This window comes from Fistularia commersonii, chromosome 1, assembly GCF_037954325.1.
Source record: "Fistularia commersonii isolate RoL2024-O1a breed Wild chromosome 1, RoL_Fcom_v1.0, whole genome shotgun sequence".
Classification (NCBI taxonomy): domain Eukaryota; kingdom Metazoa; phylum Chordata; class Actinopteri; order Syngnathiformes; family Fistulariidae; genus Fistularia; species Fistularia commersonii.
The window spans coordinates 26,091,157-26,111,902 of NC_141284.1; the positions used below are offsets into that span (position 1 = coordinate 26,091,157).

Here is a 20,746-nt window from a genome sequence, read left to right on the forward strand (position 1 = left end):
TTCTGTTGCCGGGGGGAGAAGAAGTTCGCGGAATGCCTCGCTATCGGAGCGTTCCCCGAGCTCTTTTGAAGACGCGACTGACATTTTGCGTTTAATGGGGGTTGCATTCCCTCTCTGAGGTGTCCTTTCATTATTTGGCTAATCTAATACGGAGAAAATTACACTAAGATGCCTCACATGGTTGTAATTTCACTCCGGGCTCGGGGAGTCAGAAAGGACGCCGGGTTCACATGTGTGTACAAACAGTTTTCATCCGGGGATTTATTTATTACGCTCGCGCTGCCGGCTTCTCATGCAGAGTGAGATCAGCCGTTTTACAGTCCCCGTATGATCCTGAGAGCGTGACGGACGCACTGGGGTTTTTGTATCAACTGCTTTGCACGCTGTTCCTGATAAATCACCATCCTCTCCTCTGTCTCCATATCCATTCATAGCTGATAAATATGTAGTAATAATGACCAGGTCCTTATGGTGTTCAGATCATCGAGATCTCTGATCATTTCAATAGATTTACGAAGTGTGTAAAAGTGTAAAAGTACTTTTGCTCGAGGTTCCCATTCGTGTGTTATTGATCTAATCCAGTGTTTCCCAACCACTGTGCCGTGAGAGATCATCAGGTGTGCCGTGGAAAAATGCCCGCTTTCACCTGATCGGTCCGAAAATTATTTATCCAACGCAAATAATGTGTCTTCCTATGTCTATGTGGGCAGCGTGCCCATTCGACGGCAACGGGTAGTGAATTAACCTGTGCATCTGTGTATCGGAGTGATTAGTGACGCTTTGCGTGATACATTTTTAAAATAAAAAGTACTTGTATCTGTGTAAACAAACAGGCAGCACTGTTGAAAACTACCAAGACGAGTGAGAAAGCAGTGAAAGCTGCTACAAAGTTCTCTAAATCCAAACAGCCACACACCGTAGCAAAATATTAATACTACCTGCCAGCAAAATCATTGTAGAAGAAATGCTCGGCTCTGGCGTTGATAAAGAAATAGCCAGAGTTCTCTCAAATTATACCATTTTCAGACATATTGATGACGTGTCTTCAGTCATTGAAAAAAGTGTTCAGGAAAAGTTGCACATCAGTGGGAAATTTGCATAGCAACTTGACGAATCTACAGATATTAGATATATTAGATTTCACATTAAGTAAAATGAGACTACGGTTTCATTCTAATTCGTTAGAAAATGTTTTTGACCTATTTATTTGGTGGTGTGCAGTGTGATTTTCTCATGTAAAATATGTGCCGGGGCTCAAAAAAGGTTGGGAAACACTGATCTAACCTACCATGCATTTATACGTCCTTCTAATATGATCGATCGATGTTTAAGTGTTAATATCGAAGAGCTCATTTTAACACAATAACATAACCTTTAAACAACATGGGTGTCCAGCCTTGATTGGAGAGAGAATATTATGCTTTTAAAACTTCGTAAGACACAGTTACCCCGTCGGTTATGGAGGCATAACGGGTAGCTTTCGACGCTAAAGTCTTGCCAGAAAAGCCTTTGCGTTTGTCGGTATCAGATCCAGGATCTTTGCCAACGGACCGACATCCAGTGCCGAAACATCTGTTAGCCGTCAGGTGATCAGCCGCTCCCATCTTATCTCGTCTCCTCAGGAAGCTATCAGCCTTTCTGGAATCTGCGTCGGAGCTTGGCCTCCACAATGCTCCACAAAGACTTTTTTTTTTTTTTTATATCTCTTCAAAACAGTTTTAGATAAACTCAGATTAGCACACTTTGTCAGTCTGTTTTGGAAGTTTGGGCTGGCGAGGGTATTTCCTATCTGTTTTTTTTTTTTTTTCTTTACTTTCATCAAATCACTTTAAAAAAACCAAACAGGGGCTCATAATTATATTTGATTCTTATAAAAATAGTCAACTATTGACGGTGAACCGCTTGGGGAAAATTTTTTTTAGAATCGCTTACAGTCAAGTGTTTGATTGACGCTCAGCGGGAGGATTCGTTGCCTTTTTTTTCCTTCTTTTTTTGAACAAAATCCCCCGAATTCTGAGAGCGACTGAAACAGCAACCCCATCAATTTCCAGCCATCTCAGCAAACCGAGCTAGTTCCCCGTGCCTCGGCCTGACAGATGCTGGATAGCGGACATAGCTGTCTCCTGCCGTCTCAGCGGCTTCGACCTCAGCGGTTGACAAAGATAAGGCCTGACACCAGCAGAGGCAGCCTGTAATAGCTCTGTTGCTCTTTATTTCTGCTGCCTTTGACTCCAAAATAAGGCCGAGTCGATTCGTTACCGTGGCGCTCACCCGCAGGTTTGTGTAAAAAACAGCTCCTGAGGAAAATATACTGCAAAATTAAAGTGTTTTATGCGTACGGTGCAGCCTTATTTACAAGTAGTTCATCATTTTCTGCTCCCGCCACGTCACCCTCTGATCCCCTCGCTCGTCCTCGGCGTCCCGGTCGTCCGTCTGTAGCGGTTGAACGACGAAAAAACCGTTTGCACTCCTCTGGCTCGACATCAGCCGAGCCGTCGACTCAAGACGGAGGCTTTTGACCTTGTGGCGAGGAGTCATCCAACCGCTAACCAGCAGCCTCCGCCCACTCAGCCCATGCAGTGGCGCTCTGTATTTAGCGAGGGATAATCTGGCTGCGAGGACGGCGCTGAAATGTCGTGAGTGGTGGATTCTGGGAATCAGAGGGGCGGCGGCGGGTGACTTTATGGGGGTGGCGAGAAGGGAAGGAGGAAGACAAAGGGAGAGGGAGCATTGAGGACACCGGGAATTCAAATGCAGTGCGATCCAGCAGCGTGAATCCATTAGAGTGTTTGTTTTCCTCTCCAGCCGGGACTTCACAAGAAAGGCTGTCCTGCGCTGAATTTGCGGCGCATATTTTCTGTGCCTGGAGAAAGTCTACTCGCAGATGTCGTGCACACTCGCGGGGTCGGACCCCGCTGGCCTTTCGAAGCAACGGTGCACGCACTTGCACATAATGTGACCCAAGCGCAACACTTGTACACAACAGATGCACTCTACAGGAAAGGTCAAAGCAGGATGTTCTACCTGAGGATACTGAGGCTGTTTTGAGTCTGAAGCGGGTTCCTCAAGACCGTCCACCAAGACCGCCGTGGTAGCCGGCGCACTCTTCCCGGTGGTGCCGGGACCGGTGAGGTCAATAGACCCAACAAGCCGGTGAGGAAAACCTGCTCGGTGGTGGGACTGAACCTGGACCGTCTTGTCCATCGGGAGCCGTCCTGGACAATCCTTCCCACCCCCTGCACGACGAGCCGCGGCCGAAGGGCAGCTCGTTCGCCCGGTTCGTCCGACCCCGGTGCAGAACCGGACGCTTCAGACGCTCTTTGTATAACAGCAGTCTGGGTGGCACACAACTCTGACCGGCCGGAGGTGCATCTGTGCTATCACTACCTCAATACGTCACCCATTCACGTGTGTCATACCCTAACTCCGTTGTCTACTTTTATTCCTGCTGGTCTCAGTCCATTTGCACCCTCTTTATTTTTGTCATTGCTACGCTCTTATCCTTGTTGATGTTTTTAGTTGTCTATTCTCACCCCTGCTGTCCCATATTTATTGATACTGTCATTGTTACACTGCTGGGTCAATAAAGGGGATCGATACAGTATATCTTAACTTATCTTATTTCAAGCATGCCGGCGTTCTCCCGGCGTATTGCGTGGCCGGCGGTGGCGTGAAAGACAGACGATGAATGACAGACTTGTCACCGCAACAGCGGAAAGCTACAACAGCTGCAAAGACAGACCGTCCGCCAATCACACAACAAACCCGTTGGTTTGGATGTTTCATGTCGTCCGCTAGTAGCAATTTAGCTCCTGTTTGCACGTGGTGGCCCATCCTTTCATTGCAGATGAAAGGATATTGTATCCCAAATGTTTTTTTTTTTTTTTTTGGTTTCTCTTCCCCAAAATTCATCATTTTAGACCCGATAACAGCGCCGAAATCGTCCGACGGATGCGAAGTTCGCTTGATGAAACGATGGGAGTCGTCACTGAAAATGATTTAGGGCTTTAACTCCAGCTGTTTTATATTCTTCTCACGACAACCATTGAGTTTACCATGTCAGCTCACAGAGATCCGCCAAAGAAACTCGGGCCGCCTGGCACAAACCGGAAATAGCGCTGGTTCCTCTGGGATCTCGTGGCCTTTTTGATCGGACTCACGCAGATAGAAACAATCTTGAACCGTCTCTTGTCTGTGGTCCAGATGCAGGAGCTGGAGCAGAGGGTGACCGAGGCAGATCAGCGGGCTGAGAGTGCTGAGAAGCAGGTACTGTATGTTTGATAAGCTGGAAAAGTGCATATTATAATACGTTCATATATATGTTATCTTATAACATTTTTACATCATTGATGTTGCATTTGTGGGGTTGCAGAATTTTGTGTTTTTTTTATGTGATCGACATGAAATCATGTTTTCAAAAGTCAGGTTTCTTAAGAAGCGACGCTTTCGTCTCGGCTTTGTCCGATTCCCGCCGACGGTAAACAAACTCGGGGCGAAACCGGAGTGGCGCTCACCCCCCCGATCGTGCCTTTCAGATCCACGTCATGGAAGAAAAGCTGAAGTCGGCGAACGTGCAGACCGGCGAGGCGGACGGCTCTTTGTACAGGAAGTACCAGGACCTGAGCGGCCAGGTTCAGGAGAAAGACGCCACCATAAAGAAATTAGAACTCCAGCTGGAGAAGCAGGTACGGGACGCAGCCAACGCACCAGGGGCAGAAAAACGTTGGTGACGTGTGGGGTTGAAACCATCTCTTCCCTGACAACAGATCTTAGTCAGAGCCCAGGAGGCAAAAATTATCGAGGAGAAGGCGGCCAAGATTAAAGACTGGGTGACGCTGAAGCTCCGAGAGGTGAGTTTAGACATGTGCGGATGCGGTCGGACTGAGGTGACGGCCTCTGGGGAAACTGCAGAACATTAACTGGGCCAACAAAGGGATTGGGCGGATTAACGCTGTCTTGCAGAGCACTTTGGGTTTGTATTTATATCCCCGGGCAGGACTTGATTGGACAAATGATAAATGTGTCAAGTATAGACCTTATTATGATATTAGCGTGGCAAGATTGGAGTTTTCATGGTGGACGTGTCTTGTTGCAGATGGAGCAGGAGAACCAGCAGCTGAAGATGGCTAACTGCAAGCAGACGGAACAGATACTGCTGCTGCAGGACAAACTTCAAGGTGCAGGTCTTTGGAAAACTTCTTTCAAGGTCGTATCATGACTAATTAATGGGAAGGCAAACATACTGGAGCGACTAGCAAGCAGCTAAGCTAACGTTATCGAGCAAGTAAGAGAAGAGGGGATGAATTTGAGAAGAAACTCGATTAGATGTCCAGAAGGAGAACTGAGCTTAAAGGCCAATTTCACAAAGTGGCCGAAACCTTGTAATAACGTTGCAACGTGATGTACGTCAGGCGGTCTTTCCTACCTGAGGCTATCAGACTTTTTAATTCCTCTTCCTTCAGCCGTAGGGCTTTCTTCTTAAGACCTTAAAACACACTATAGCCTTGACTTTGACACTTTATAGTTTTATTTGTATTTCTTACTCTCCCCCCCCCCCCCCCTTTTTTTTTGGTTTTTACTGTTAATACAATTTCCTACTATTTTTTATTATTGTTATGTTTTACTTGAAACTCTGGCACAACAATTTTCTTTGGGATAAATAAAGTTGTTCTTATTCTTATTCTTATTCTTATTCTTATTCTTATTCTTATTCTTATTCTTAACGCGACTGAACGACTTTGAAAGCTGCTGCCTTTTTTTTTTTCTAAAAATTTTTATTCCTATCTTAGATATTTTGATGTTTTTCTTAAATGTCAAAACTAGCATAAGCTATTATTTTCTGTCTCTATTGCCTCTGTTCGTACAGAGGCTCAGTGACACTGGCTGTTTGCTTTCTTAGTGCTTTTAGAGAAACCTGTGTCTTCTGGTTCCCCGGCCACCTCCCCTGTGATGGATCCCCACCTGGCGTCCAGCAGCCCGCTCTGCCCACCCAGATGCTCGGGCACGCCGCCCGCCCAAGACGACGGCTGGAGACCGACGGGTCCCCGAGGACCCGCGTCTGCCAAGACCTCGCCGACAGGTGTGGTAGTTTCGTTTGCGGCCAACGGACGACGAGGAAGTGTGTCGACTGACGGGTGTCGAATGGGCCGTCAGAACTCCTCTGCAGTGGCTCGCAGCGGGCGGTCGCTGTAGCTGTCCGAGTCCTGGACCGTTGTGGCGACGGGTTTTTTCTCTCCTTCGTTCTCGGTCTTCCCGAAGTGTGATATGACGGTGTGTTTTCTCGCAGACATGAAAAGGACAACGGAGCAGGCCAGTAGAGGGACGCGCCTCAGCAGCACGGAAGGTCCCGGTAGCCCAATGTCCGTCAGTGGACCTGAGCTTCCGGGAGGTTCTGAGGGTCCGACAGACAGGGACAACACTTCGGAGGAACTGAACAGCAAGTTCCGCTCGCAGTGCCTTCACTCGTCTTCATCCTCTTCGTCTTCGTCCTCGGCGTACGAGATGGCCCAGGGACCAAATTCTCCGGAGTCTACCCTCAGAGTCACCCCCAAAAGCCCCCTCCTGTCTCGCTCCCCCTCCACCAACAACCCTTTTCCGAATCCCCCTCAGTCAGGCGCCAGCATGACGCTCCCCAAGGTACGGACGCCGCTCACCCCCAGGGACAGCATCCAGCTGGTCAAGAAGCACTACAGCCAGCCGCAGCCGAGCTTGGACCAACTCCACCACCTCAACGTAAACATAGACATCATGACGCCATCGTCCACCTCCTCCACCCTCAAGAGCACCGGCACCACCGCCGCCTCGCCCTTCTCCCAGGTCGTGGAGGAGACGGACATTGACGACGGTCTTCCCGATAGCATGGATGGGGTGGTGGAAGGGCCGGAGGGGTCCGAGGACTCTTCCCGGGACGGAGTCTCTTTTGTGGGGTTGGCAGAAGAACTGGAGCGGCTGGATCCCGAAGTTCTGAAGCCACCGACGCCCCCCTTGCACCGCTTCCCTTCCTGGGTATGACATTTTTCACTCGTTCTCAAAAGTCGATTAAAAACACAATAGGCATTTTTTATCGCAGCCCAGAAGGTCAGGAGCATCAAGGAACCCGCTCGTGGAAGACAAATATTTGCTTTTTTTAAGCATAAACGTGAAAGTGAACTGAAGTTTTCTGCTTTTTTTTTTTTTTAACTCTCTGCAGGAGAGTCGGATTTACGCCGTCGCCAAGTCAGGAATGAGAGTTTCAGAGGCCACTCTTGGGGCCCGGGGCTCTGGACGTGGTGAGTTCCTCCAATGAATAACCCTCATTATTGCCACCCGTCCATCTAAAGATTAGTTTTTTAAGTTTTTACAAAAACTGTGAATCTGCCAGGGTCACTAATTAGAAGACTACAACTAGATTCTTTCAGCAATTTCTTTCGCAACGGGTATCTTGCGATGCTTCTACGATTTCAATACTTTGCTTTTCCTTCCTGCTCCACCATCCCCTCCTCTGTCCGGACAGTCCATATTGATCCTTCCCCGTTCCTGTTGATCCATCATCTTCATCTATTGGTCGATGATTGCGTTACATCACCGTAAAGACCGAAAAACATGTCTGATATTGTTGTAACTGCTAGGATTACTAGCTTACTGTGCACCCAACGGCCGAGATGGCGTGAGGAGTCATCTGCTACTTGCTGGAGTCTCCGCTAAGACTCAAGCAAAGCTAAAATTTCTTCCAGCTTTCAGTTTTAAGTCTACAACTGTAAAAAATCGTTAGGCGTAAGTCCGAAATTAGCCGTTTCAATTTATGACCTACGCATGATAGCGATGATACCCGAAGGGAAGGGTGTTTGGTTTTTTTTCGCTCGTCTAGAGCGCACGGGGGTCGGTTGTGTGGGTGGAGCGATGTGAAATAAGATAAGATAAGATAAGATAAGATAAGATAAGATAAGAACAACTTTATTAATCCCGAAGGAAATTGTTGTGCCAGAGTTACAGAAAATATAACAGTAATAAATAATAAAAAGAAAAGGCAAGTGATAAAACTATAAGTGTCTTAGTAACAAGTGAGGTAAGGAGTGCACAATAGTATGATAGGGAAAAATTGTAGTGTAGCTGTTATGAAATGAAATATTGCACAAATGACTTGTCAGTCAACTCCGACCTGTCATTGCGCCGTTTGATGTCACTTCCTCCGGCCCCCGGGCGCCGCACACCTGTGCAGGTGTCGACTCAATTTACCTCCGCGGTTAACCGACAACCGTCGCCGACCCCCGCAAAGAAGGGGGGGGGGGGAGGGGGTTTCGGCTGAACGGTTGCTTTTTAATCATCCGCGATGAAAGGATGCGGTCGGGGTGTAATTACCGTGTCTCGACATCATCCAGCCCGCCGGGTTTGACGGCGAGCTCAACTTTGACCCTCGTTCGCGGCGCCGTTGACGCAAAGACGTCCAGCTCTGACGTCCACCAGCTGTGTTTGATGACCCGGCGGCAACCTCAGTACATTTATAGTGTGTTTATGTGTGTGTGTGTGTGTGTGTGTGTGTGTTTCCAGGTTGCATTTACAGCCCCTCCTTTGGTCAGTTGAGTCATTTATACTGCTCAAAAAAACACTGTAAAAACACAATGTAACTCCAGGTCAATCGCACTTGTGTGAAATCAAACTGATTTATTTTTGACTTGTTTTAAGGACATTTCATCAAAATTGTGTGTTTTTCCACTTTAATAAATCCAGACCTCCGTGGGTTCATACATTTGATTTTCATTGATCATTTTTGTGCGATTTTGGTGTCGGCACATTCGACTATGTGAAGAACAAAGTATTTAATAAGAATATTTCATTCATTCAGATCTAAGATGTGTTATTTTAGTGTTCCCTTTATTTTTTTGGAGCAGTGTATATAATGTTAGCACTTTTAATTGCTTATTCTTACTTTCCTTTATTTTTAATAACTTATTTTGCTGGAGGGAAGTCGGTGCGGAATTTGTTTCTTTCAATCTCCTTTTTTTTTTATGACGTCAATAAAGTTAGACAGCTTTGTTATTGGTTCTCGCTAAAAAGTAGAGTTGAAGAAAGCGTTCGTCGCTCTTCCCACTAATCCTTTTTCTACATGCAAACTTTAAAAAGTAAAAATCAAGTGTTTTCAGTTGAAAGTGGTTTATTTTTTTGTGTTTCAGCGTCCGTCCTGCCCCAGTATCCGGTGGCGGGTCCTTTCAGTCAGCTGATCTATAAGAATATCAACGTGCCAGTTTACACCACACTCAAAGGGGTGAGTTATTTATCCGCCGTCGGCAAAGATTATGGGATAGGATTCCATTTATTTCTACTTTATTTTCGCTGGTTAGAAAGCCACTCAGATCAGCACGGTGCCTCTGCCGGACGACGACTCCGGGTCCGAGGACGACAGCGGCTCCCTGGCCAGTTTACGGACGTCCATCTTGACTCCGGACAGGAAGGGCAGCGTTCCCGGCAGCCCGCGGGCTGTCAAGAGGGGTGAGGATTACAGATTACAGATTACAGATTACAGATTACCCCAGAGCAGGAAAAAAAAAAAAATCCGTTAAGGGAATGAATAAGTTATTTCTAAGCTAACCCTAGTTTTTGAAAACTTCTATTAACCAATTGAGACTTTTTTTTTTTATTTATTGTGAAAATAGGTGATTAATTACAAGGCCGGGTAACCTGTCTGTTTAAACCTGTCGCCGTAGGAACCAAACCGAACACTGTAGGTGTGAATCCTGTCTGGAAATGATCTGTTATCTATTTTTTTTTGTTTTTTATTCTTGTTGTCATTCCATTCTCATCCTGTTGTTATCTGTTCCTATCCTTGTTATTGTCTTCACCTTTTTATTTGTCTCTTCTATTTACATTTCTAATCATATTTATATTGTTGAGCTGCTGTGGTTTATTTTTTTATTCTTTATTATCTTATCTCTAATTCCACTGTATGAACGCATCGCTTCCTGCTTAAATCTTTTTTTTTTTTTATCTATCCTGCCACTTCTCAGGTGTGTCCATGTCCTCCATCAGCTCAGAGAGCGATTACGCCATCCCCCCCGACGCCTACTCTCTGGACAGCGACCACTCCGAACCGGAGCACAAAGTCCAGCGGACTTCTTCCTACTCCTGCGAGAGCGCCGGGCCCGTGAGTCACCGCCGCCCTCTTTCCGATCTTCCGATCCCGGCCGCGACCCCGGTGACCTTCCATCCATCATTCGGCTGAAGATGTCCAGTAATCATGGGAAGATGTGGGTTTCAAAGAAAAAAAATTAAACAGTTCCCGGAGTTTTTTTGCATGAGCAGGCTGTTGCCGCTCTCGTCCCGGCGAAAAAGCTTTTAGCGGCTGGCATCCGAGCGGTGACTCATCCGTTTGGGGAACTAATCCGCGCTATCATCCATTACATCTAAAAAAGGAAGGCGCGGTGAATCCAGCCAAGAGAGCAGCGATCCCCACGGGAGCGCTTCGAGTTGGGTCTTGATGTTTTCGATTTCTCCGTGTTTTTAAAAAAAAAAAAAAAAAAAAAAAAACCCCGGGCGTTTGAGGAAGCGCTTTCCCAGACATTTCTGTCGCTCTTTTCCCATGTAAACGTTTCAAACGTGTAATGTTTGGGGCGGTCGGCCGTCACAGAGACGCTAATATTCGGTTGAAATTTAGGCCGCGACATCACTGCCGTGACATCCAGACCCGATCCTGTCATTTCGACGCCGGCGACAGCTGGCGGTGACGTCGGGTTTATTTTTAAGTTGCGGTAAAGAAAAACTCAAACCCGGCGTCTCCTAAAATCCTCCCGAGCATCAACTCAACCTTTTTTTTTTTTTTTCCATCTTCTGCTCTGTCCTTTTCGGGGGATTCATTTCTGGCGTCTGCGGCGGCCGGTTATTACATCATCATTGCGTTTTGGTCAGCTGCTGTTTACGTCACTTAAATCGGGTAGATAGTCAGAATCTCTATTAGAATAAGAATAAGAACAACTTTATTTATCCCAAAGGAAATTGTTGTGCCAGAGTTTCAAGTAAAACATAACAATAATAGATAATAGTAGAAAGGAGGGAGAATAAGAAATACGAATAAAACATAAAGTGTCAAAGTTAAGGCTATAAAGTGTTTTAAGGTCTTAAAAAGTACAAAGATTTGAATATTCCCTTCGGGTGAAGGAAGAGGAATTAAAAAGTCTGATAGCCTCAGGAAGGAAAGAGATATATACACTGCTCAAAAAAATAAAGGGAACACTTAAAAAACACATCCTAGATCTAAATGAATGAAATATTCTTGTGAAATACTTTGCTCTTTACACAGTTGAATGTGCTGACAACAAAATCACACAAAAATGATCAATGGAAATCAATTGTATTAACCCATGGAGGTCTGGATTAGGAATCACACTCAAAATTAAAGTGTAAAAACAAACTCCAGGCTGATCCAACTTTGACGTAATGTCCTTAAAACAAGTCAAAATGAATCTGTGTTGCTTTCTGAGTGGACACTACGATTTCACACAAGTGGGATTGACTTGGAGTTACATTGTGTTGTTCAAGTGTTCCCTTTATTTTTTTGAGCAGTATATATATATACATATATCCAATATGTTTCTTTGTCTGCAGGACACGCTGGAGAAGTCGGGGTATCTGCTGAAGATGGGCAGTCAGGTGAAAGCTTGGAAACGCCGTTGGTTTATCCTGAGGAACGGCGAGATCCTCTACTATAAATCTCCTGTGAGTGTGTCCGCCTCGCTGTCCGCCTGCCTTCTGAAGGGGTCATGCTCAAAAAATGGCTCCCGTGTGTGTGTGTGTTTGTGTGTGTTTTGCTTCTAGAGCGACGTGATCAGGAAACCTCAAGGTCAAATCGAGCTCAACGCGTCTTGCCGGATCATACGCGGCGAAGGATTGCAGACATTTCAGGTGGGTGGTTTAGCATGTTGCGCATGTTAGCGACGGTTGGATTGCGACGCGGAGCCTTGCTGTTTGGAGTTTGCACGTTTTTCGATTTCCTCAAACACCCCGATAACGTGCCGTAGAATTAGCCCGTGTAAACAATAGAGTGAATGGTCTCTAGGCACACTTAAAACCCTAACATTTTCTCAAAAATCAACCCCGCAATCTTATGTAGGAATTCTTGTTTTGCTTACTGACCTCCAACTAGTTTTCCGTGTTACACTGCGCTCAAACATCGGTCAAAATGTGTCAGTGCGACATTGGTAAGTGACGAAGTCGCTCCGTTTGATTGATTGTCACGGTGACGTCGTGTTAAAATTTTGGTTGAATTTGGGTTGCAACGTCAGACAACGTTTGCTTACTAATTATGTAGCGCTGGAATTCAACGTCGCCCCAATTTCACACGCTTTTTGTAATACCAGCACGTACTGTGGTTCAACATCATATTACTATACATTTGTGTGTATGAGGACACATACTAACACATACTTTTCTGCAATATTAATGTAGAACTGGCTGAAGAACCGTGTCCTTAATAGAGACGGGATTATGGGTGGATCTGTTTGTCCATATGAACTTTTTTATACTGTATTTTTCTCACTATAAGGCGTACTTAAAACCTTTACATTTTCTCAAAAATCAGCCCTGCACCTTATAATCGGGTGCACCTTTTGTATGAATTCTTGTCGGACCGCTCCCACCTGACACCGGGACGTTGTATTAGTCGGTCCTCGGTTGAATATGGGTCAGATAACATTAGATAACTAATTACATAGCGCTTGAATACAACATTATTCCAAACTTACACTAACTTCAGGTGTCCACTGGTCAGGCAGTAGATGATGGGAAAAGAGCAGCTGCAAAGAATTCAACATGAATGAACCAATGGTACGGAAGTGGAGGGAGCAAGCAGATAAACCGCTGGTAAAGAAACCAATCAGAGTTTGACTAAAGTTTGACTAAACTGAGTGTTTTGTTTTGCTTATGCAATGATCCCTCGCTATAACGCGATTTACTTTTCACGGTTTCGCTACTTTATGGATTTGCATCGTGCATTACGTTCCGCATTCTGATTGGCTAAAAAGTCACTCCGCTCTACCTGTGCGTCAATAACGTTGCAGTTTAATATGTACACGTACGTAAAACAGCTTGCAAAATTTACATGACGTACGTGCAAATTCTCTTGCAATTTCCAGTTTCTCTAAAACCCATAATGTTGAAAAAACGCTCTGGACCGACAAAAGCACCTTGCAGGGCCCAAAAGGCAGCGGAAGATGCTTTCTATCGTAGATAAAGTTAAACTTCTGGACATGCTAAGGGAAGGTAAAAGCTATGCTGCTGTAGGTCGGCATTACAGAATTAATGAATCTACCATTCCTTCCATAAAGAAGGAAGAAAAAAACATAAGGACGACAGCAGCAATGTATAATAGAGTATTTAATTGTATAATAATTGTAAAAAAAAAAAAAAAAAAGGTTTCTACTTCACGAATTTTGCCTATGACGGGTTCTTTTTGGAATGTAACCCCCGGCGACAAACAAGGGTATACTGTATACCATATGTTTTATCATGCAGCTCATAGCGCGGTGCTCCTTATGTACTAAAATAGAGCCATTCATTGATTTTGCACCTTATAATAGGGTAAATACGGTACCTCAAATACTTTTGTACATTTAAAAACATCATAGCGTGAAAAGGATCCATCCATCTTCTGCCGCTTATCCTGCACACACTGCGAGAGGCGGAGTGAACCCTGGACTGGTCGCCAGTCAGCTCAAGAGCAATTTTTCTCCAATTAACCAGCTGCACGGTTTTGGACTGTCGGAGGAAACCCATGCAGACGTGCAAACTCCCCTCGAACCAGGGTGCTTCGTGTTGTGAGAATGTGAAAATACTTCAAGAAAAATTCAGAGTGATATTAGGATGCACGTATTATCGTCGACATGTATTATTGGAATTAAGTTCTTAGTCCTTCGCCGCATTTTCCTGCTGCAGACGTCTTAGGTCAGAGGGGTCGGCAACCCGTGAGTATTTGAGTATTTAAATTTTTGTATAAATTATTAAAATGTATTTTATTTTAGTTTTAGTTAGTTATTTAGTTTCATTTTTAAAAAGTAAGAGGATGACAGCGCACAGTGAGAGGACGGCATTTTTGGTTCGTTGCCGGTGGATAATTTAATTTAGAAATACAAGAATGACTCAAATAGACATTGAGTATTTTGCTCAAAAGCAACCTTCAACCTAACGTCTTTTCAAAATGTTCAAAATGTTTTGTTGCATGCGGGAATGTAATTTTGTTCTCTCTGCAGTTGGTTATTGATTAAAAAAAAAAAAAAAAAAAAAAAGCAACACAAATTTTGTTTAAAAAATAACGCTACACGTGGCGTTCATTCATTTTTAAATTTCAAAAGGGTTGCGTGGCTCCCGGTGTTTTCTTTACCGTGGAGAAACGGGTCCGAATGGCTCTTTGAGTGGTCAAGGTTGCCGACCCTTGTCTTAGGACTTTACTGGTTGTCGGTCGGTGACGTGAGATCATCTAAACTAGCCTAGAAGGTCGGCTTTTCGATGATGCGTCGTCCGGCTGTCCGAACAATTTGGAAGCACGCGGTTTATTGCAACACAGGAAGTAAACAGACTGAACCCCCCCCTTCCTTATCAGCTCATCACAGAGAAGAGGACCTTCTATCTGACCGCGGACTCGCCAAACATCCTGGAGGAGTGGATCCGGGTGTTGCAGAACATACTCAAAGTGCAGGCGAGCAGCCCCGTTACCGTGGAGACGGCCGCCAAGCCGACCGTACAGGGTTGGCTCACGAAGGTCAGTGGCCTTTGCTTCAGAATTCGTTTCAGGCTTTCTTTGAGACACTGAATATCATATTATTATTATATCGCAGACGCAGATGTACAGGACTGTCTCAGGAAATTAGAATATTGTGATAAAGTTCTTTATCTTCTGTACTGCAATTACAAAAACAAAAATGTCATACATTCTGGATTCATCACAAATCAATATATTCAAATATATTCAAAATCAAATCAAATATTGCAAGCCTTTTATTATTTAAATATTGCTGATTATGGCTTACGTCTTAAAAAAACTCAAAAATGCTATCTCAAAATACTAGAATATCATGAAAAAGTATTTTTTGTTTTTTTAATTGCATTACAGAAGATAAAAAAACTTTATCACAATATTCTAATTTTCTGAGACAGTCCTGTATTCAAATGTGAGAAACAAGAATCCACTCATTTCTGTAGTAAAAAAAAAAAAAAAAATTTTTTGAACTGAAACTCCGTTTTGACAATTTCAGTACAAAACATTCATTATAGAATATAAAATAAAATGAACAAGAGTATTTCTTTTTGTGAGACTCAGTGAATATTATTCTAATTGTATGTCTGTTTCGTGTTCTTGCCTGTTTTTTGTTTTTTTTTTCACATGTAAACTTTTATTATTATTTTTTTGAATCTAGTTGTGGCACATTTTATTGCTGCTACGTCACGTGCTTTAAATCTTGCCGAATCACAAGTGGAAGCATGAAATGACTCGTCTCTCTCGCTTTATGGCGCAGGTGTCAGACTCACGGCCCGCCGGCAAATTGCAGCTCTTAGAACAATATTTTGTGGCCCCTCGCCTGAAATCAAATCTTTTTGTTCGTGCGGCGTGCGCATTTTTTCTCACATGCATCTGGGGGTTTTATAATATGGGTTTAAAAAGAAAAAAAAAAAACAGGGAAGGAAAAAATGAAAAAGTAACTGCACAATGTATTTTTTCTCTTTTGGAAACAAAATGATTTTTGGATGAAAAAAACCTTTGGTGACGTTGTTAAAATGATCTTTTCTTTTCTTATTTCTATAAAAACCACAAAAACAATAGCAAAAAAAAACAGGCAAAACTAAAAACTTTGACTTAATAACCAGAATAACCACCCTTTGCCTTGTAAACATTATACCTCCTCTTAAACATGCTACCAATCAATTCTCTAATAAATTCTAGTGGCAAATTTTTCCACAGTGACAAGATTTTCTCTTTTAACTCAACAATATTTTTAGGGTGTAATTTTATCAATTCTTTTTTAATGTTTATTTTTAATAATTTAATTAATTTGTATTTTTTTAGAGGAACATTTCATTTCTTATAATGTATCTTTTTACCTCCTTCACACTTAAAAAAAATGAAAAATTTGGACTTAGTGTTACAAGGTATTGATTTTACTGGTGGGGTCGCCTTGACATCAAATTAGGCCTGTATGTGTTGACCAAAATGAGTTTCACGCCTTTGCTCTATGGGATTGTGACAGGAATAATTCTGGATTATTTGATGCAGTAGCTGATTTTACAAGGTTTTATCTTTTTGTAAGAAAATACTTTTTTTAAATTCTGTCTCTGGAGCTTCATTCTTGGCGGCTGCAGGCCAAACAGATCCTGCTTCTTGAAAGAGAAGAGAGAGCCTGGCAGATGCACATAACTCACCTCAAGTGCTTTTTTTGTTTTTTTGTTTTTCATGCGCGGGGGGGAGAGCTTTAACTCCCTGCAGATTCTTGCAAAAAAAAAAAAAAAAAAAAAAAACTGCTTCACGTTAGGACACGGTTGTAAGACTAGATCAGCTGGAATGCCCTCCACCCCCACCCACTCAGACGGTGAGGTAATGAGGTGGAGGCACCCGAACGGGTGTGTGTGTGTGTGTGTGTGACGGATCCGTGACAGATGACTGACAGCCTGGAGCTGAGATGATGGAGCCGCCCCACCAGCAACTGTTTCCCCGAACAACTGTCTCCTCAGTTAAGATCTGATCGTCGGGGAATTATATCAGTAACTGAAAACTCTTATTTAATAAAAGGTTTTGGTTGTGATCAAAAAAACTGATACCTGTTTATTTAAGAAAAATCATCCTCTTGTGATTGTCATGTGTTACAAATACTTTTTTGATAGTATTTTTTTATGAAATGAATACAATTTCAGTTTATTTTTTACTTATTGTAACATGTCTTTCCAACCTGAGGCTATCAGACTTTTTAATTCCTCTTCCTTCAGCCGCAGGGAATCTCAAAATCTTTGTACTTAAGACCTTAAAACACTTTATAGCCTTGACTTTGACACTTTATAGTTTTATTTGCATTTCTTATTGCCCCCCCCTTTTTTTTTACTGTTTACACAATTTCCAACTATTATTTATTATTGTAATATTAAACTTGAAACTCTGGCACAACAATGGCCTTCGAGATAAATAAAGTTCTTCTTATTCTTCTGTATTCTGCACTTCCAGCTCTGGCCACTAGGGGGAGCTGCTGAGCACACGGAACCAGAAAGGCAACCACTTTGTTCTTTTGTTGAATATCTGAATGCTTCTGGAGACTTAAGAACTATTTTTATTTTCATTATTTGTCACTTTTCTTTAAAAAAATAAAGGAAAAATCATGGTTGAATGTTCCTTTGGGAGTTGCACTCCTACCTGCAGCCTCCTCAAACATCTGCCTCTCAGATGTCAGAATCAGAAATTCCCCGACCCTAATCTGTCAAGTTGATGTTTTTTTTTTTTTTCGGTCTTTGTTCTACTGTTCAAAGAACGCACAAAAAAAAGGAATCGGAAAAACTGCGGTATCAGGTAATAATAGCTTGTTCTGTTTTCTGTCTGATTCAGGTCAAACATGGACATTCGAAGCTGGTCTGGTGCTGTTTGGTCGGAAAGGTCTTCTACTACTATCGCAACCAGGAGGACAAGGTTTGTGCGACTCGTAAGAGCGTTCGGGGTATAAAGCTGGTTTTACACGTCATTTACATCCAGGTCAAGAGTTCCACTCGGAATTAAGAGCAAAACTTTCATGCAACAAAATAAACTCTAATCAACAGTGCTTAAAAACGGCTTCGTATAGACTGAGTGGAATCGAAATATGTATATAAGATAAGATAAGATAAGATAAACTTAATGATCCCCGTAGGGGAAATTCCTTTGTCACAGCCCAGCAGAGTAACAGTTATAATGCCAAAAAAAGGAAATAAATATGAATATATTTATGAATAGAAAGACAGAGGACAGCAAGACAAAAAATATACAAATAAATAGACAGCAGATAAATAGACAGCGACAACAACAACAACATAAGGGATGACAGTGGGCAACATCAAGGAACAGTGAGGGTGAAAAATACACAACTAGAACTAAACAACAATTTCCCCAGCAGGGACAGCAGAGTTAGGACATGATGTGAATAGGTGAGGTAGTGAATTGGGTTAGTAGGGTAATGAGATTGAGGGATATTTAGTGTTTCCTTGTTGAATAAGAATAAATAAATCATCTTGAAGCGGTTGCCACCTTCATCGTTCCAGCTGCCCCTGGGCCAGCTCCAGATGCGGGAGGCCTCGGTGCAGGAGGTGGACCGTTCCTGCGACTCGGACGAGGACTACGAGGCCAGCAGTCGCGGCTTCCTGTCCTCTCACTGCACCCTGGTGGTCCAGCCCGCCGACCACAGCCCCTCGTATTTACTCATCGGGACCAAGCAGGAAAAGGCGCGGACCCAATTTTCGTGAAAGGGTGGATTTGTTTCTCCCCGAATCCCTCCATGCTAACCTTTTTTTTTTTTTTGTTAAAAATCCAGGATGCTTGGCTGTACCACCTGTCCGTAGCAGCCGGCAGCAGCGCCAAGCTGAAGGTCGGCACGGAGTACGAGCAGCTCATCGGTAAACTCCTCGACGAGGAGGGAGACCCAGGTGATGCACACACACACACACACACACACCACAATAACCCTAACCCTAAGATAAGATAAGATAAGATAAGATACAATACGGTAAGATAAGAAAAGAAAAGAAAAGAAAAGATAAGATAAGATTCGATACAATACGGTTAGATAAGATAAGATAAGATAAGATAAGATAAGATAAGATGAGATTAGATAAGATAAGGTAAGACAAGATAAGGTAGAATAGGATAAGTTAAGATAGGATGAGATGAGATGAGATAAGATAAGGTAGGATAGGATAGGATAAAATGGGATAGGATAGGATAAGTTAAGTTAAGATAAGATAAGATAAGATGAGATAAGATAAGGTAAGACAAGATAAGATAAGGTAGGATAGGATAGGATAGGATAGGATAGAATAGGTTAAGTTAAGATAAGATAAGATAAGATAACATGAGATGAGATTAGATAAGATAAGGTAAGACAAGATAAGATAAGGTAGAATAGGATAGGATAAGTTAAGATAAGATAAGGTAGGATAGGATAGGTTAAGTTAAGTTAAGTTAAGTTAAGATAAGATAAAATAAGATAAGATAAGATAAGATAAGATAAGATAAGGTAAGACAAGATAAGATAAGATAAGATAAGATAAGGTAGGATAAGATAGGATAAGTTAAGTTAAGATAAGATAAGATAAGATAAGATAAGATAAGATGTTTTTCACACTGGTTCACTGATTTTAGCGTTCTTCCTCTGGGTCTTTTAAAAACTAGAATCCTGGTCATCACCAACGCGCTTCCGACTGCCATGTCACTGTTTGCATCCAGTCCCTTCCTGGTTTTTGTGTTTTTTACTAACAATACGTAGATACGCGCTCGCACAAAGCGCACTCGCTTCGTCCTTAGAAGCCAAAAGAACGAATCAAACATGTACGTTCATGCAGCGAGTGGATCGGCCCTGATCACGTCTCGGTAAAGATGGATCCAGATTTCCTCGGCGGCGCGCTATCGGGTATTTTCAGCGCCCGACGGGCTTAATCCGCCCTGCAGACGGCGTTTACAGCCGTCTCCGTGTGTGAATTTCTGTCAGCTACTGACTCGTCACAGCTTTGAAACTCAATCTTTCCGTGTGTGTATGTGTGTGTGTGTGTGTGTGTGTCTCCCAGACTCGGCCTCTTGGAGAAGCGAGCCCTTGAGCTTCTGTAAGGAGGGCCTACGTTCCCCTCTCACCACCCTCCCCTCGGAGGCTCTGCAGACGGAGGCCCTCAAGCTTTTCAAGGTCGGTCTCTCCACCTCTTAATCTCTGTTTTCATCCCACTCGCTTTCTTTCATCTTTTTCCACTCAGCCTTCCGTGGGGCCGAGGGTCTTCTCTTCCCGTCCCGCTTTTCCAGATCCCCCCACACACACACACACACACACACACACACTTCCCTGCTTGTTAAAAGCATGGAAGAGAGATAATAGCGTTGATTATTTGCTCTGATTGAGGCCGACGGTTCCTCCGGTTTACAGCCGGAGTGAAAGGAGGAGCTTTAAGAGGAAACACGGGAGGTCAGGGCCCTCAAAGTGGCAGCAATGGAGATCCAAAACCCAGCAAATGGGGCTGGAAGACCTTTTTGTCTTTTTTTTTTTCAACTGTTAAGTTGCGACGTGCCCACCCGGAATGACCCCACACACACTCACACATCCTCCTGTGAATGAAGGCTATACCATGAAGGCTGAATGAAAATGCGTGGAAGTAAAGGGGTGAAAGGATCGAGGGGTGAAAAGGGGGGGGTTTGACCTCTTTAAAGTGTTAATGAATGGAATCTGATGGAAAGAAACTTAAATGACTCTTTGTTTATGAATAGAAAAGATGCTCCCTTCAAAAAAAAAAAAAATCTTGTCATCATGTTTTATCACTTGTGTATGTTTTATTTTCTTATTTCAAAATTCAGCCCTCGCTACTCTCCAGATTTTTATTTTGTATTTTGGTTCTTGCGTTTTATCGTTCTTTGGTGTTTTTTTTTTGTTTTTGTTTTTTGCAGTATTTGAGGTTTTTTTTTTCTGGATTAAATAGCCATATTGTAGCCTAAGAAGAAAAGAAAACAGTAAAAAAATAAAGTAAAATGAGACTATATAAAAAATAATAAATAAATAATAAAAATATAATAGAAAAATAA

At 43.1% G+C, this 20,746-nt stretch overlaps 1 protein-coding gene across 3 annotated transcripts in view; it reads left to right on the forward strand.

Moving 5' to 3' along the window:
* The window catches only part of plekhh1 (pleckstrin homology, MyTH4 and FERM domain containing H1), a 48,002-nt gene that overhangs the window by 13,865 nt on the left and 13,391 nt on the right, over nucleotides 1–20,746 (forward strand). For 2 of the 3 annotated variants that reach the window (XR_015106952.1, XM_086156967.1), the window contains exons 3-19: nucleotides 4,204–4,266; nucleotides 4,536–4,685; nucleotides 4,767–4,850; nucleotides 5,096–5,177; nucleotides 5,900–6,079; nucleotides 6,287–7,005; nucleotides 7,190–7,268; nucleotides 9,150–9,241; nucleotides 9,318–9,465; nucleotides 9,981–10,117; nucleotides 11,575–11,685; nucleotides 11,785–11,871; nucleotides 14,564–14,722; nucleotides 17,546–17,626; nucleotides 18,232–18,411; nucleotides 18,501–18,612; nucleotides 19,750–19,862. Coding sequence is in view for 2 of the 3 variants with exons in the window: in XM_086156967.1 (XP_086013093.1) it covers nucleotides 4,204–4,266; nucleotides 4,536–4,685; nucleotides 4,767–4,850; nucleotides 5,096–5,177; nucleotides 5,900–6,079; nucleotides 6,287–7,005; nucleotides 7,190–7,268; nucleotides 9,150–9,241; nucleotides 9,318–9,465; nucleotides 9,981–10,117; nucleotides 11,575–11,685; nucleotides 11,785–11,871; nucleotides 14,564–14,722; nucleotides 17,546–17,626; nucleotides 18,232–18,411; nucleotides 18,501–18,612; nucleotides 19,750–19,862 (2,577 nt within the window). In the remaining variant the exon portion in view is untranslated. The remainder of the gene's footprint in view (nucleotides 1–4,203; nucleotides 4,267–4,535; nucleotides 4,686–4,766; nucleotides 4,851–5,095; nucleotides 5,178–5,899; nucleotides 6,080–6,286; nucleotides 7,006–7,189; nucleotides 7,269–9,149; nucleotides 9,242–9,317; nucleotides 9,466–9,980; nucleotides 10,118–11,574; nucleotides 11,686–11,784; nucleotides 11,872–14,563; nucleotides 14,723–17,545; nucleotides 17,627–18,231; nucleotides 18,412–18,500; nucleotides 18,613–19,749; nucleotides 19,863–20,746) is intronic. The other variant, XM_086156976.1, reaches the window with a different exon arrangement.